This window comes from Elephas maximus, chromosome 5 (assembly GCF_024166365.1).
Source record: "Elephas maximus indicus isolate mEleMax1 chromosome 5, mEleMax1 primary haplotype, whole genome shotgun sequence".
Classification (NCBI taxonomy): Eukaryota; Metazoa; Chordata; class Mammalia; order Proboscidea; family Elephantidae; genus Elephas; species Elephas maximus.
The window spans coordinates 103982688-103997749 of NC_064823.1; the positions used below are offsets into that span (position 1 = coordinate 103982688).

General features: G+C 41.2%; 1 protein-coding gene across 1 annotated transcript in view; it reads left to right on the plus strand.

Moving 5' to 3' along the window:
• The window catches only part of IGFBP7 (insulin like growth factor binding protein 7), an 84261-nt gene that overhangs the window by 64966 nt on the left and 4233 nt on the right, over positions 1-15062 (plus strand). The window contains exon 2 of the mRNA XM_049886217.1: positions 9879-9988. Coding sequence (XP_049742174.1) covers positions 9879-9988 — 110 coding nt within the window. The remainder of the gene's footprint in view (positions 1-9878; positions 9989-15062) is intronic.

Genomic DNA, 15062 nt, shown 5'->3' on the forward strand with positions numbered 1-15062 from the left:
CACCAACAAAATTTCAGAGAAGAAATGAGTAAGAACTGGAGCTGTCCGAAATGTCAAAAGGGAGATGGAAATTCAGTCTGCGAGTATCAAATAAAAGGTAGGGTAAATATAAGAAACAAGAAGAGAGAGGACATTCCAAGTAGGCAAGCGTATCAGCTTAGGCAAAAGTTCTGGAAGTGGTAGTAAGCACATAATGGTGGGTGAGGACACCTGACTGCCAGGAACAGTGAATCAGTTTGGGTAGAAGTGAGAGAGAAGAGTGGATTGGTAGGGTAAACATGGAAGAGATGACAGGGGAAATGAAGAAGGCAACAAAGCAAAGAATATATAGTTGAATGTGATATTGGAGGACAGAAATTGACAGATGGGGAGAATATGACTTTTGACCATTTCTTCAGCTCCATAGAATATATTTGGCTTCCAAGTATTCTCTCTCCAAACATCTTCTATGCAACTCTTCTAGATAAAAAATTGGCTGAAGAGGTCTTGGCTGATAACCTTTTGTTATGGATTGAATTGTGTCCTCAAAAAATATGTGTTGCAAATCCTAACCTCTATGCATATGGTTATAATTCCACTTGGGAATGAGTTGCCTTTGTTATGTTAAAGAGGCAGGATTAGTGTAGGATGTGTTTTGAATCAATCTCTTTTGAAATATAAAAGAGATTAAACAAGCAAGCAACCAGAGATGTGGGAATATAGATGCCATGCCACATGAAGATCGCCAAGGAGCCAATGAATAATGACCTTCCCCTAGAGTTGTCACCCTGAATTCAAACTTCTGACCTCCTAAACTGTGAGAAAATAAATTTCTGTTTGTTAAGGCCACCCACTTGTGGTATCTGTTATAGCAGCATTAGATAACTAAGACACTTTTATAAATCCCTCTTTTCTTCAATCTCCAGATGAATGAGCTTTGTTATGAATCACACATATTGCATTTATGTAGTGAGGAGCTGTAGTGGACTGATTTATGGGAAAGGAACTCCAGAGCCAGGCAATGGAACTTCAGGACTTCATGGATGTTGAAGATGCATATGTCTGTGCTATAGGACACATTCATGATATACTCTCATCCCAGCCCAAAGAGAAGAGTCTCAGACCTGTCCAGGTTTCTTCTACTATAAAAATGGTTAAATGGCTTGTCCAAGGTCTCTTGGCTGTAAGTGGTAAACGAGGATCTGGAGCCAAGTGTTCTGTCCCCAAGAGTCCATTATTTGTCTTATTTTTTAATAGTAATAGTAAGGACATTTCAAATCATGTCTACGGACTGCTTTGTGCTCTGTAAGAAATTAGGAAATTATTCACATTTTTCTTTTACATTATCCCTGTGCTTTTTGTGTTGTTGTTAGGTGCCATTGAGTCTGTTCCAACTCATAGCGACCCCATGTACAACAGAATGAAACACTGCCTGGTCTTGCGGCATCCTCACAATGGTTGCCGTTTGAGCCCATCATTGCAGCCACTGTGTCGCTCAATCTTATTGAGAGTTACTCTGTTTTGCTGACCGTCTACTTTACCAAGCACAGAGTCCTTCTCCAGGGATTGCTCCCTCCTAATAACATGTCCAAAGTCCATGAGACAAGGTCGTGCCATCCTCCTTTCCAAAGAGCACTCTGACTGTATTTCTTCCAAGACAGACTTGTTCGTTCTTCTGGCAGTCCATGGTATATTCAGTATTATTCACCAACACCACAATTCAAAGGTATGAATTCTTCTTTGGTCTTCCTTATTCCTTGTCCAGCTTTCACATACATATAAGGTGATTGAAAATACCATGGCTTGGGTTAGGCACAACTTAGTCCTCAAGGTGACATCTTTACTTTTTAACACTTTAAAGAGGTGTTTTGCAGAAGATTTCCCCAATCCAATATGTTGTTTGATTTCTTGACTGCTGCTTCCATGGCCGTTGATTGTGGTTCCAAATAAAATGAAATCCTTGACAACTTCAATCGTTTCTCCATTTATCATGATGTTGCTTGTTGGTCCAGTTGTGAGAATTTTGTTTACTTTATGTTGAGGTATAATCTATACTTAAGGCTGAAGTCTTTGATCTTTATCAGCAAGTGCTTCAAGTCCTCTTTGCTTTCTGCAAGCGAGGTTGTGTCATCTGCATATTGCAGGTTGCTAATGAGTCTTCCTCCAATCCGGATACTACGTTCTTCCTATAGTCTAGCTTCTCAGATTATTTGCATACAGATTAAATAAATATGGTGAGAGGATACAACCCTGGCACACATATTTCCTGATTTTAAACCACACAGTATCCCCTTGTTCGGTTCTCATGACTGCCTCTTGGTCTACGCACAGGTTAAGTGTTCTGGAATTCCCATTCTTTGCAATGTTATCTTTAATTTGTCATTATCCACACAGTTGAATGCCTTTGCATAGTCAATAAAACACAGGTAAACATCTTTCCAGTATTCTCTGCTTTCGGCCAAGATTCATCTGTCTATCAGCAAGAATATCCCTCTTTCCACATCCTATTCTGAATCCAGCTTGAATTTCTGGCAGTTCCATGTTGATGTACTGCTGCAACCACTTTTAAATTATCTTCAGCAAAATTTTACTTGATTTTTATAGAATAACTTGTTTCAACTCTGTCCTCTTTACTAGAGCTTTATGAATTATCAGTTTGAATAAGCTGCAGATAATATTCAAAACTAATTCCATTTCAAGGTCTCTTCCTTCTCATGACATAGTGTGTTTTTTGAGAGCTGAGCCTTTTCAGAACCAAGTCATAATATTCCAAATTTAAATCTATCCATCCACAATTCTTGAAACTTCGTTTACCATCTATCTTTCCTTCATTTTTTCTTTCTTCTCCTTCTCCTTCATCTTCTCCCTTTCCTCCTTTTTCTTCTTCCTCTTTCCCCTCAAGAGGAATTTAAAAGAAGACTACCTGAGGTCACCGGTCAAGGAGGAAAAAAATGAACTTAGGGGGTTGGAAAAGTTAAAAGAGATTAAATGACCCTAAGATGATCTTTAAACCTTAAACCAAAAATATCCCCTGAAGTCTTCTTAAAACCAAACAATAGTTTAGCTTAACTAGTAAAACATGTCAGCCTTGAGCATTATGCTCTTTTTAGAAGTATCTTTTTTGGGTATATGGGATCAAAGTGACAATAGAAAGATTACATAGGAACCTTAGGGGGCAGTGAGTTTATGTTAATGGGGGAGGAACAACTCAGAAAAGGAGGGTGAGAATGGTGGCACAACATGAAGAATGTAATCAGTGTCACTGGATCGCACACGTAGAAACGGTTGAATTGGTATACATTTTGCTGTGTATATTTTCAACAAGAACAAGATTTTTTTTTTTTTTTAAAGAGAGAGATTGAACAAAAATTAACTGAGTTGTGAAAGGTAAGAAAGGAAATGGGATAGCCTCATTTGGGGACAGCCATCTGAGACAGAAAAATATATGGGTGGTTTTGTTGTGGTGGACTCTTCCTCACCTCAGCCACTAGGCAGCACTGGTTGCTTGGTCGCTGTCGGGAGTTGCCCAGGGTGGGCAAAGGGAAGAGGAGACAGTAAGAAGTCAGTCATTCTATGTACAGGATGTTTGTTAGACGGGTGTGTTTAAGCAGCCTGAGGTCCTTCCTGGAACAAAGGCGAGAATAAATAAATAAATAAACCTATCCTGATGGTTACCTCTATATATTTAAATATGCTATGACTTGTTTGAAGCAGAATCTAAATGGAATTATTTAGATCCATTTGGCCTTGGGACTGATTTTGGGTTTTTGCCTAATAGCTAGCTCACGTTGTTACTGTTTTTAGGTGCCGTCAAGTCTGTTCTCACTCCTGGCGACCCACTGCCCAATCCTGCACCATCCTCACAATTGTTATTATGCTTAAACCCATTGTTGCAGCCACTGTATCAGTCCATCTTGTTGAGGGTCTTCTTCTTTTTCGCCGACCCTCTACTTTACCAACCAGGATGTCATTCTCCAGGGGTTGATCCCTCCTGACAACATGTCCAAAATATGTGAGACATACTTTCGCCACCCTTGCTTCTAAGGAGCATCCTGGTTGTACTTCTTCCAAGACAGATTTGTTTGTTCTTTTCACAGTCTATGGTATTTTCAATTTTCTTCTCCAACACCACAATTCAAAGGTGTCAATTCTTGTCTTCCTTATTCATCATCCAGCTTTTGCATGCATATGAGGCAATTGAAAACACTATGGCTTGGGTCAGGCGCACCTTAGTCTTCAGGGTGACATCTTTGCTTTTCAACGCTTTAAAGAGGTCTTTTGCAGCAGATTTGCCCAATGCAATGTGTCTTTTGATTTCCTGACTGCTGCTTCCATGAGTGTTGATTGCAGATTCAAGTAAAATGAAATTCTTGACAACTTCGATCTTTTCTCTGTTTATCATGATGTTGCTTATTGGTCTAGTTATGAGGATTTTTGTTTTCTTTGTGTTGAGGTGTATCCGTACTGAAGGCTGTGGTCTTCGATCTTCATCAGTAAGAGGTTCAAGTCCTCCTCACTTTCAGCAAGCAAGGTTGTGTCGTCTGCGTAACACAGGTTGTTAATGAGTCTTCCTCCAATCCTCATGCTCCGTTCTTCTTCATATAGTCCAGCTTCTCGGATTATTTACTTTATCCCTAAAAACAGAAATAAGTTCTGCATCTGCTTAGCCATGGAAGAAAGGCAGAGAAAAAAGAATTAGAAGTTATTTGGTGAAGAGTCATTTAGCCAAGTCCCCTTCCTGAATTTTTTCTGTAAAAAATGGTAGAATAGAACTTTCAGGAATTGAATTATGTAATCGATGTGGAATTAGAGATTATTTTTGGTGGGTGAAATTTCTTATAAATGAAATATGTAGGATGATGGCTCTTCAACGTGGGGAGAGAGAAGGCGGTGTTGTTGTGTTTGCCATCCTAATCAGCCCAAGCCATTTTCAACATCTCTTCATACAAAACTGGTCCACTTGATATCTCTGTGGGTTGCCATTAAGTTACCTACTCCCTTACTCTTTCTCACCATGTATCATCACTCATCTTTTTATAATAGTACTTTGCTCTGCCCTTTTCAAGAGTTTCTCCATTCCCTCTTTGTGTATTCTTAGAAAATTTTCAGACCAGGTGTGTGGCAAAGAAAAGGTAGTGCTTAGTAAGTAGATGAGCTAGTAGGTCTCAGCACTGAACAAAGTGAGTGGGAAGAATGTAGAACCCCAATGGATTCTTCCAACACAGGAAGTCAGGCTGAAGACCACCTACCTCCATCTACACTAGGAGTTTGGTCGGCCACTTGAATATCAGTCTAATCATTTATTGATCATGTTTTCCTTTGCAAGATACTATGCTTTAAAACTTAAAGACCATTCTATACGTTATCATTTTCCAGTTTAGATATTGTTTATTACACTTTTCATTGTGTCATTGAATCCAACATTTGTTTGAAGACATTTGAAATGGCCGAAGGTTTTTTAAATGTTGTGCAACCAAATGGTCCTGAGGGCTCCTCCTCTGTCGTTTCACCCCATCACCCCAACAAGAATCAGCAAGTGATGCAGATTCTTGTGATATAGAAATCTTGTATGACTCAAGGTTACCCTGGTAGCAGGGTTGACAAAATAATTTGTTCTTAGAATGGCCCAAATGTTGACCCAGCCCATTTACCTAAGGTTTTATATGCATTTCCAGGGTTGGGAGAAAGAAAGAGGAACCCACAGCATGATTTGTCTTTATCCGAAGCTCCTGGCAATTATTTGAATTCAAAACATTCCTGCATACAAATGTTTTTAAAGAATTCTTCCACCTCCTGGAATGTTCTGCTTCTTGGAATAAGAAGGAGATTGGACTTGGAGAGATAGAGTGGATCTGCCCTCCATTCAGCACTTCAATTTTAACAGTTAATTTTTAAATTATACCATGGTTATTGGTGCAAGAATGGACACATAGACCAATGGAACAGAACAGAGAGTCCAGAAGTAGACCCACACATATATGGTCAATGGATTTACCACAAAGATGCCATTATAATTCAGTAAGAAAAGAATGGTCTTTTCAACACACTGTGTTGAAGCTATTAGATGTCCTTTTGGGGAAAAAAATTAACCTTGATCTCTACCTAGCAGCATCCATAAAAATTAATTCAAGATGGATCACAAACTTCAATGTAAAAGGTAAAACCATAAAGATTATAGAAGAAAATATAGGCGATCCCTATAGGCTGGGCAAAAATTTCTTAAAAAATTTCACAAAAAAGCACTAACCAAAAAAGAAAGGTTTGATGAACTGGACTGTATTAAAATCATTGTTGTTAGCTGCTGTCAAGTCGCCCCTGACTCATGGCAACACCGTGCACAATGGAATCAGACCCTCGTGTTGCACAGTTTTCATTGGCTGATTCAGAAGTCAATCACCAGGCCTTGTTTTTAGGCTGTCTTGGTCTGGAAGCTCTGCTGAAGCCTGTTCAGCATATAACAGCATGCAAGCCTCCACTGATGGTTGGGTGGTAGCTGCACATGAGGTGCGTTGGCCAGGACTCAAACACGTGTTTCCTGCATGCAAGGCGAGAATTCTACCACTGCCCCTCCATGTTAAGATTAAAAACATATATTTAAAAATTATGAAATGGGAAGAATTCATAACATGTCTTCAAGATATCTGACAGAAAGTCAGGCTGGAATTTATCCACATGCACTCGGAAGCTACTTCCTGGAAACAGGCTGATGACTTGCTACCTGCACTGACTAGACAGAGATGACAGCAGGTTAAAATAAATGGTCTTTTGCAAGACTCACATCCTCACCGTGAAAACATCTTGCATTCCTTGTGTGGTTTGGATTTTGAGAAGCAGCTTTGTTCCCAAGCCTCTCCAAATCTCTGAACACTGGTATATTCTTCTCAGAACAATTTCTAGACATCCCCTGAGCTTTGAGGTCATCCTGCCAAGTTCATGTGTGGGAAGGAGGACAGAGCAGCATGGGGGCCCTCCAAGAGGTGGGCAAAAGTAGTTCAATGAACAGACAGATCCAGTTATGTGGTATCCAAGTCCTTGGGGTCACACGACCCTTGAGGAAGCCCGGGATGGAGTGAGGCCAGCCTAGCCCTTTGCTGGGTCCTGTATTGGTACATCCACGCCAGGAAATGTCTGAGACAGAGCCAGAAACAGACATAAATACAGCACTGCTGTGCTCACACACCCACGTTTGTGACAGAAAAGCCAAGACCCCTGGCCAAGATATATGCTTTTTATTTGGACCTGTGGTTTGGAGAGAAGGAAGCATGAAATATATTTAAAGATTTCAAATCTTCGATTGTTTTGTACATTCTTACAAAGGGAAAAAATAAAAATACCCCGAAGGATTAAAAAAAGAAAAAAATCAGCGTCTGATATTTTAGATGAGTGGGAAAATCTTGGACGCTGGGGTCATTTCCTTTCTGTTTCAAGAAATTAATCGTGCGCTGGAAATAGTCTGTTGCAAAAAGGGGGACTTTGTGTCCTTGGAATGCTGATTATGCCAGAAAATTTTCCAGGCCAAAAGGGGATATTGTCCTTTCCCAGGGCTCTGATGCAAGATGACCCTGCAGGAGATGTTTTACTAGGCTCGGAGATCCAAGACAGCAGAGATCTGAAATTCAGAAGGAATAATTAACTTCTTCGTTCAAGAAATAGTTGTTGAGTATAGAGTAAGGGCAAAGTTGGGTTCTGGAGTTGTCTGCTGAGGCATCCATGGGACCCAAGCTCCCAGCTCTACTTCCACTCCTTTATGGACTGTTCCAAGTCTCTCTGAAGGCCCCTGGCATTCAGAATTAGCAGAAATGAAATACTAATTAAACCAAGTCCATTGCTGTTGACTCAATTCCAACTCATAGCGACCCTTTAGGAATAGAACTGCCCTGTAAGGTTTCCAAGGCTGTAAATCTTTATGGAAGCAGACTGCCACATCTTTCTTCTGTAGAGCAGCTGATAGGTTTGAACCATCGATCTTCCAGTTAGCAGCTAAGCACTTAGCCACTGTACCACCAACCAGAGCCCTCAAAATCCTAATTACTCACTAAGAAGTAGGCCCACCACCCATCGGTCATTTTGTCATTTTGTGTTTTGCTATGATGATGGAAGCAATGGCACTGGTATTTCAAATATCAGAGGGTCACCCATGGTGGATGGGCTTCAGCAGAGCTTCTAGACTAAAACAGACTAGGAAGAAAGGCCTGGTGGTCTATTGTCAAAAATTAGGATACTGTTAGAGACTTTGACTCGCTTACTTTGGACACATCTGGAGGGCCTGATCACTGGAGAAGGACATGATGTTTGGTAAAGTGGAGGGTCAGCAAAGATGAGGGAAACCCTTAACGAGATGGATTGAGACAGTCACCACAATAACGGACTCAAACGCACCAATAGTCATGAAGATGGCTCAGGACTGGGCGGTGTTTCATTCTGTTACACACAGGGTCACCGTGAGTCAGATCTGACTCGACAGCAACTAACAACAACAAAGAGTAGGTGCGCAGATCTCTTCTAGCATAGACGTTGGGGAGCTGGCCTCTCACCGAAACGCACAGTAAGCAAACACATGCTCTTTCAGTATCTGTTGGCTGCTAACATGGTGTGTTTCAGAGCTGAGCCCTAAATCATCCAGTGTTTTATTTGCATCAATTGCAGGTAACGCGTAAAGGACTGAAGTCCTCGTGCTTTCCGTTAATATCTTATTTGGCCATTTGTGACCCTTCAGTTGATCAGAGCAATGATCAGCAAGCCTTTTCTGTAAAGGACCAGATAGGCACTGTTTTAGGCCATACAGTCTCAGTCGCAACTCCTCAACTCTGTTGTTGTGGCACAAAAGCAGCCACAGACAATATGTAATGAGTGTGAGGCTATGTTCCAATAAAACTTTAATTTATGAACGTTAAAATTTTAATTTCATATAATTTTTACATGTTCTTTTATTTTTTTGTTTCAACCATTTAAAAACATATAGCTATTCTTAGTTCACGGACCGTACAAAAACAGGTGGCAGGACAGATTTGGTCCACGGGCTGTAATTTGCCAAACCCAGGATTAAACCAGTTGCTGTCGAGTCAGTTCCAACACATGGGGACCCCATATGTGTCAGAGCAGAACTGTGTTCATAGGGGTTTCAATGGCTGTGATCTTTCAGAAGTAGATTGCCAGGCCTTTCTTCCCAGGTGCCTCTGGGTAAGCTCGAGCCTCCACTGCTTCTCTTTTATTCACTGCCTCCTCCAGCTGGAAGGACCCTTCCACCATCTTCTTTGATGCCCAGGACACTTCTGTCCAAGGTGCCCTCTTCGGTCCCCAGGGCACAGGGCACTCTACTTTTTCCCGCTTGATGGAAGTTACCACCTCTGCCTTATCCTCATCAGCTTGTCAGTCTTAGCTTCTATGCTTCTGAGGCAGGGACTTCTGACTTTTCTGGGTACCAACCACCCAGAATCTACTCCCTATAAAGGGAGTAAACTCTCTCTTAATTTTTTTTTCTTTAATTACCTAAGTAATTGTTTTTGGTTGCCCACCCCAAAATAGAAATACTGGTGTAAAAAAAAAAAAAAAAAACCACTAAACATTTTGAAACTAAAATTTTACAATATTAATGGAAAAATCCCAGGTAATGCCAAACAGCTGATAAACTAAAACTCATTTGAGCGTGGTTTGGGGGAGAAGAAAATTTTATAAACAACAAATGTTTCTTCCTAATTGTTTTTGTGTATTTAGATTGATGCATCCCCAAAGCATATTTTAAAATCATGCCAGTGGCAGGGAGAAGTCAGTCTGGTCTTTGAAATCCGCTTCAAACAATCCAGAGGGGATGACCTCATAACATAATCAAACATTGACTTCCTAGGATGCTGACTAATGTTAAGACTGTTTCAAAGATGGCTTTGTGCCCTCTCTCGTAGGTCCTTCCATTGTGACCCCCCCCAAGGACATCTGGAATGTGACTGGTGCCCAGGTGTACTTGAGCTGTGAGGTCATCGGAATCCCGACTCCTGTCCTCATCTGGAACAAGGTTGGTGGCACAGATTTCAGGAAGGCATCCTAGGCTGACAAGCTTTTAATATAATAATGATAATAGCCTAAAATTCTTCCCCTGGTCCATTGCCTGCTGTTCCTCAAAGGCAAAGCATTATGGCAATCTTAGAGACACCTCCTTGAATCCATGGAACCTTTTTCCCTACCTGGAAAATAGTCCCTGCTTCTGTTACTTTCTGTTAGCAGTGCCCTAGCAGGGAACCTTAGGAACTGGAAGAACTAAAATGCTGAACACCCAAACCCAGCTTGTGAGTGAGTGTATGTGTGTGGGTGAGTGCACATGTGTAAGTGTGTGTATGCATATGTGAGGGTGCATGTGCATGTGTGTGTGTGTCCCCAGTGCAGACAGTGTAACATAGCGGCTAAGAGTGTGAATCCCTTAGACAGGTTAGCTGGTTTCTAAGCCAAGGTTTCTCAACCTTGGCACTATTGACATTTGGGGCCAGATAATTCTTCTTCGTGGGGGGCTGTTCTGTACAATGTAGGATGTTTAGCCGCATCCCTGACCTTTACCCACTAGGTGCCAGTAGCACCCATCCCACCCCCACTGTTGTGATAATCAAAAAACATCGCCTGACATTGTCAAATGTTTCCTAGGTGAAAATTATCCGCAGCTGAGATTCACTGCTCTAAGCCTGTTTTCTCCTCTGTACAATAAAAGTAGCAGATAATTATTGTAAAGATTAAGTAAGACAAGGCCGTTAAAACCACTTGACTCATTGCCAAATGCATAGTTAGCACTCAGTAGATATTAGCTACTGATCCTGGAAATTTTCCCTTTGAGTAGCATTATCTAGTAACATTATCTTCACATTTGAAGGACAACATTCTAAGCATGACTGTAGAAGGGAAAAGAAAACACTCATTTGCCAGATCAAATAATACCTCACAATTGTATAATATATTGTTTTAGATTTTTGTCCTTTTTTCTACAGTTTGACTCATTTAAGCCTCCCAAAAATCCTATGAAGTAAAAATTATCAAACTAATTCTATCAAAGAGGAAATCTGCAAAGAATTTATGTACCAAAGTTACACAGCAAGAATAAAGCACAAATTCTTGAATTCCAAAGGAACCTAATCTTCTGTTTTCAAAAACAGAGGAAGTCTAGTTTATGTCATGTGGTGTAAACAGACACCACATTTGAGCTGGTTTACTCCTCCAGGGAGCTCTAAGATGGATAATGGTCTCTTGATTAATTTGTTTGCTTGATGTCTGACCAGAGGAGCAACTTCTGGAACTCCGGGGTTTTTGGGCTCCTGTAGTCAGAAATTTCTTTCTCTTGCAAGTTGTAGAAACTCACTTCAAACGGGCTTAGGGGAAAAAAACAAAAACAGGTTGACCCAGCCTCAAGGACAACTGCATCCAGGAACACAAACAATGTCTTCGGGACTCTTGACTCTGCTTTCAGTGTATTGGTTTCAACTTCTTCTACTTCAGAAATCTTCCTCCACACAGTGGACCATATTGTTACTAGCAGCTCCAAGCTCACATTATCATTACAGCTTGAAGACTCCAGAGGAAATAAAGGGCTTCCCCTCTCCGTTGCACTGTACAGAGCCCACTGAAGGGCTCTGACCCAGGGTGGGTCACCTGCCAGCCTCTGGCGCCCCCATGCGGCCAGAGGGGTGCAGCCACTGAGATTGGCACCCCCGTGGGAACAACCTGGTTGGAGTGAAGTCCGGGTGGGCAGCGGGCAGAGACAACCCCCGCTATATTACAACTATCCTCTCCAGCTGAAACCTCTGTTAATGGGAGCAATGAAGAGCCAAAATGCAGCCCGTGGGCCAGAAAGCTGCTGATGTTCCTCATTGCTTATTTGGAGGCTACTGGTTTGCTCGTATGAGTGGGAATCGACTCGATGGCAGCGGGGAGCGGGCGGTTTGCTCGTTGGGGGGGGGGAGGGAGGCGGGGCAGAGGGAGGTGGAGGAACTTTTCCAAGGAATACCCGTAAAAGACTGCTGCAATTCCCTAGAGATACTTACACAATGAGAAGCCAGGGGGACTGAAGTGTCCTGACACATGTGACCTTACTGACAAATCTTGGCAGAGAATAACTTCTTCAGTCCTTGCTCTGCCCCACCCCAGCTGAAGTACACACATACCAAAGGGCTAAATCAGCCTTGGGAATATTTGCCTATAAGCTTTTGGGACTGAATGGGGCAGATCCCATGGGCTTCCCTGAGCATTTGTTCTCAGGGCTGTCCAAAAGCACCACGATTACTTACTGTCAACTCTGAGGCTTCAGTTGGGAGCAGAGACCAGGAAGAAGAAAATAACTTTCTACACACTTGCCAGAAACAAGCAAAAACCCAACTGCTATGCTCAGCTAATTTACCTCTGCCTTCCCGATGTGATTTGCCTCGTGCATGAGCCAAAGCAGTGTTTTTCAAACTGCAGACCATGACCAATAAGTGAGCCCTGAAATCCGTGTAGGGATCACAACCAGTATTTTCTGCTAAAGAAAAAGAACAAAATGGGGCAAGAGGGAGAAGGACTCAATGCTTAGGAGACATGGACCTTCTGTTCCGGGTGATGGGAAAATTGGGGAACACCTGATGGTGATAGTTGAACATGGGGAACGTAAGTAATGTCATTGAATTGTACATGTGAACAATGTTGAAATGGCACGTGTTTTACTACATATGTATTTGCCACAATAAAAAAAGAGAATAGACTAGAAAATATCTTAAGGCATCACATTTATAAGAGTGTCATTTCACAGAACTTTAGTTTGATATATTCCAGATAGCAGTGTAAAATACCTTGTCAAAAACCTTTGAAAGTCACTGAACTAAATAATTCAGCGGGCTGTTTGTTTTATCCTCGTTCTCTTTGTGATGAAATTTAAGAATATACACTTATATTTAAGATCACGTGTTGTCTCAAATTTAAGCATGGAACTATTTTTTGGATATAAATGAATATTAGAATCCCAACTTGTTAAACAGGGAAACTGAGATCCAAAGAAGGTAGCATGGCTTTCTTCCTCTAGAGTTCTTAGCAACAGCAGAACGAATAAGGTAAGCCTTTCTGCTACTTCAGAGCCCCCTCTCTGAGATACTCAGGATAAAGCAGTAATTCTTGTGGTTGGCACAGCCTGGTGAGTGCTCTGTACTTTCTTACCAGTAGCTATTATCTTGCTGATGCCAACAAATCCCAAACCTTTTCAGCAAATCCCATACTTTTTCAGCAAACCTCTAACCTATAAAGATTCCAAGGGCAACATTTTGAGATGGGAAAATAAACTGAAATAGCCACATTAAACTTAGCCCTGGTGAGGCAGAAATGATGCTTGCAGGGAGGGCAAAACACCAAGAATTCCTTCTAAGCACTCGGATGTTTCCGAGACTGACAGCCTTTCTGTTCAATTCTGTCTTCTCCGGCCTGAACGTTTGTTCATATTAGGGCTTTCATGACCTTTAAGACTATTCTTATTTTTTTAATTAGAAATAGTATAATGATAACAAAGAGAAACCACTCAAAGATATATAAAGAGTTAAAAAGTCCCCACACTTCCCTTGGTGGTTTGAATTCACCCAGCAGCTCCACAGGAGAAAGACCTGGTGGTCTGCTTCCGTGAAGTTTACAGCCAAGAAAACATGATAGGGCAGTTCCCCTCCGTCACGGGGGTCAGTGTAAGCCGTAATCGACTCGACGGCACCTGACGACAATGATCTTTATGGAAGCATTTCACCAGGCTGCTTCTGCGGATCTACTGGGGTGAATTTGGAATGTCAACCTTTGGGTTAGCAGCTACTCACAAACCGTTTGTGCCACCAGGTCTCCCTCCCTAACTACTAGCGACATTGAGAATCTTTTCTCATTTGGGTTCTTCTGTGAATTACCTGCTCATATCCTTTACCTGCTTTCCCATTGGATTATTTCCTGTTATTATCAGACTGTATCTTCTTTTACGTTAGAGATTTGGACCCTTTATCCTGTGTTATATTTTCTCCTAGACAATCATTTTGTCTTTTACTTATTTACAGTGGCTGTAAAACTCTTCTAAAAATTCACCAAAAAGACATAGCATATATATTCTACGCTGCATAAATGTCTTTTGAAGTTTCCCTGAAATTCACTGACCCCCTAGAAATGTATTAACCTGTAGGAATCAGACAGATCCATCGTGTTCCTGTAATCATTACCCCTTCTTCCCTAAGTTAGCGATAGCAGGTTTCAGAAAGGTTTTGTTGCAACTAAAATACAACCAGAGAAGGACAGGACATCCCGTAAGAAGCTCAATAAAGACACAGAAGATCTAAATGCCACAATCAACCAACTTGACCTCATAGACATATATAGAACACTAACAGCAGCCAAGTATACCTTCTTTTCTAGTGCACATGGAACGTTCTCTAGAATAGACCACATATTAGGTCATAAAGCAAGCCTTAGCAGAATCCAAAACATCAGAATATTACAAAGCATCTTCTCAGACCACAAGGCCATAAAAGGAGAAATCAGTAACAGAAAAACCAGGGAAAAGAAATCAAATACTTGGAAACTGAACAATACCCTGCTCAAAAAAGACTGGGTTATAGAAGACATTAAGGAGGGAATAAAGAAATTCATAGAATCCAATGAGAATGAAAACACTTCCTATCAGAACCTTTGGGACACAGCAAAAGCAGTGCTCAGAGGTCAATTTGTATCAATAGATGCACACATACAAAAAGAAGAAAGGGCCAAAATCAAATAAAATACAACCAGAGCACGCTGAGAACTTCCTGGGCCCCCTGTGACTCTCCCCCTACCGTCACAATGCGCAGCAACCATCTGGCAATTTTTCCAGCCTAGGGATTTCTAAGGTTCAGACTTGGAGGCACTTCCAGCGCACTGCACATCTGTAAAATTATCTTGGAAGCCACTTTTCTCAGCCTGCACTTTTTTTTTTAACTGGAAATCACATGTTTATCAACACTTAAATCTCCCCTTACACAGGCCATATAAAAATTGACACCTTTTTCTATATGTATTCTACGTGGTGTATAACTTTTTATAATATAGCAATTAAAATATATCATGACACCTGTTAAGTACTCATT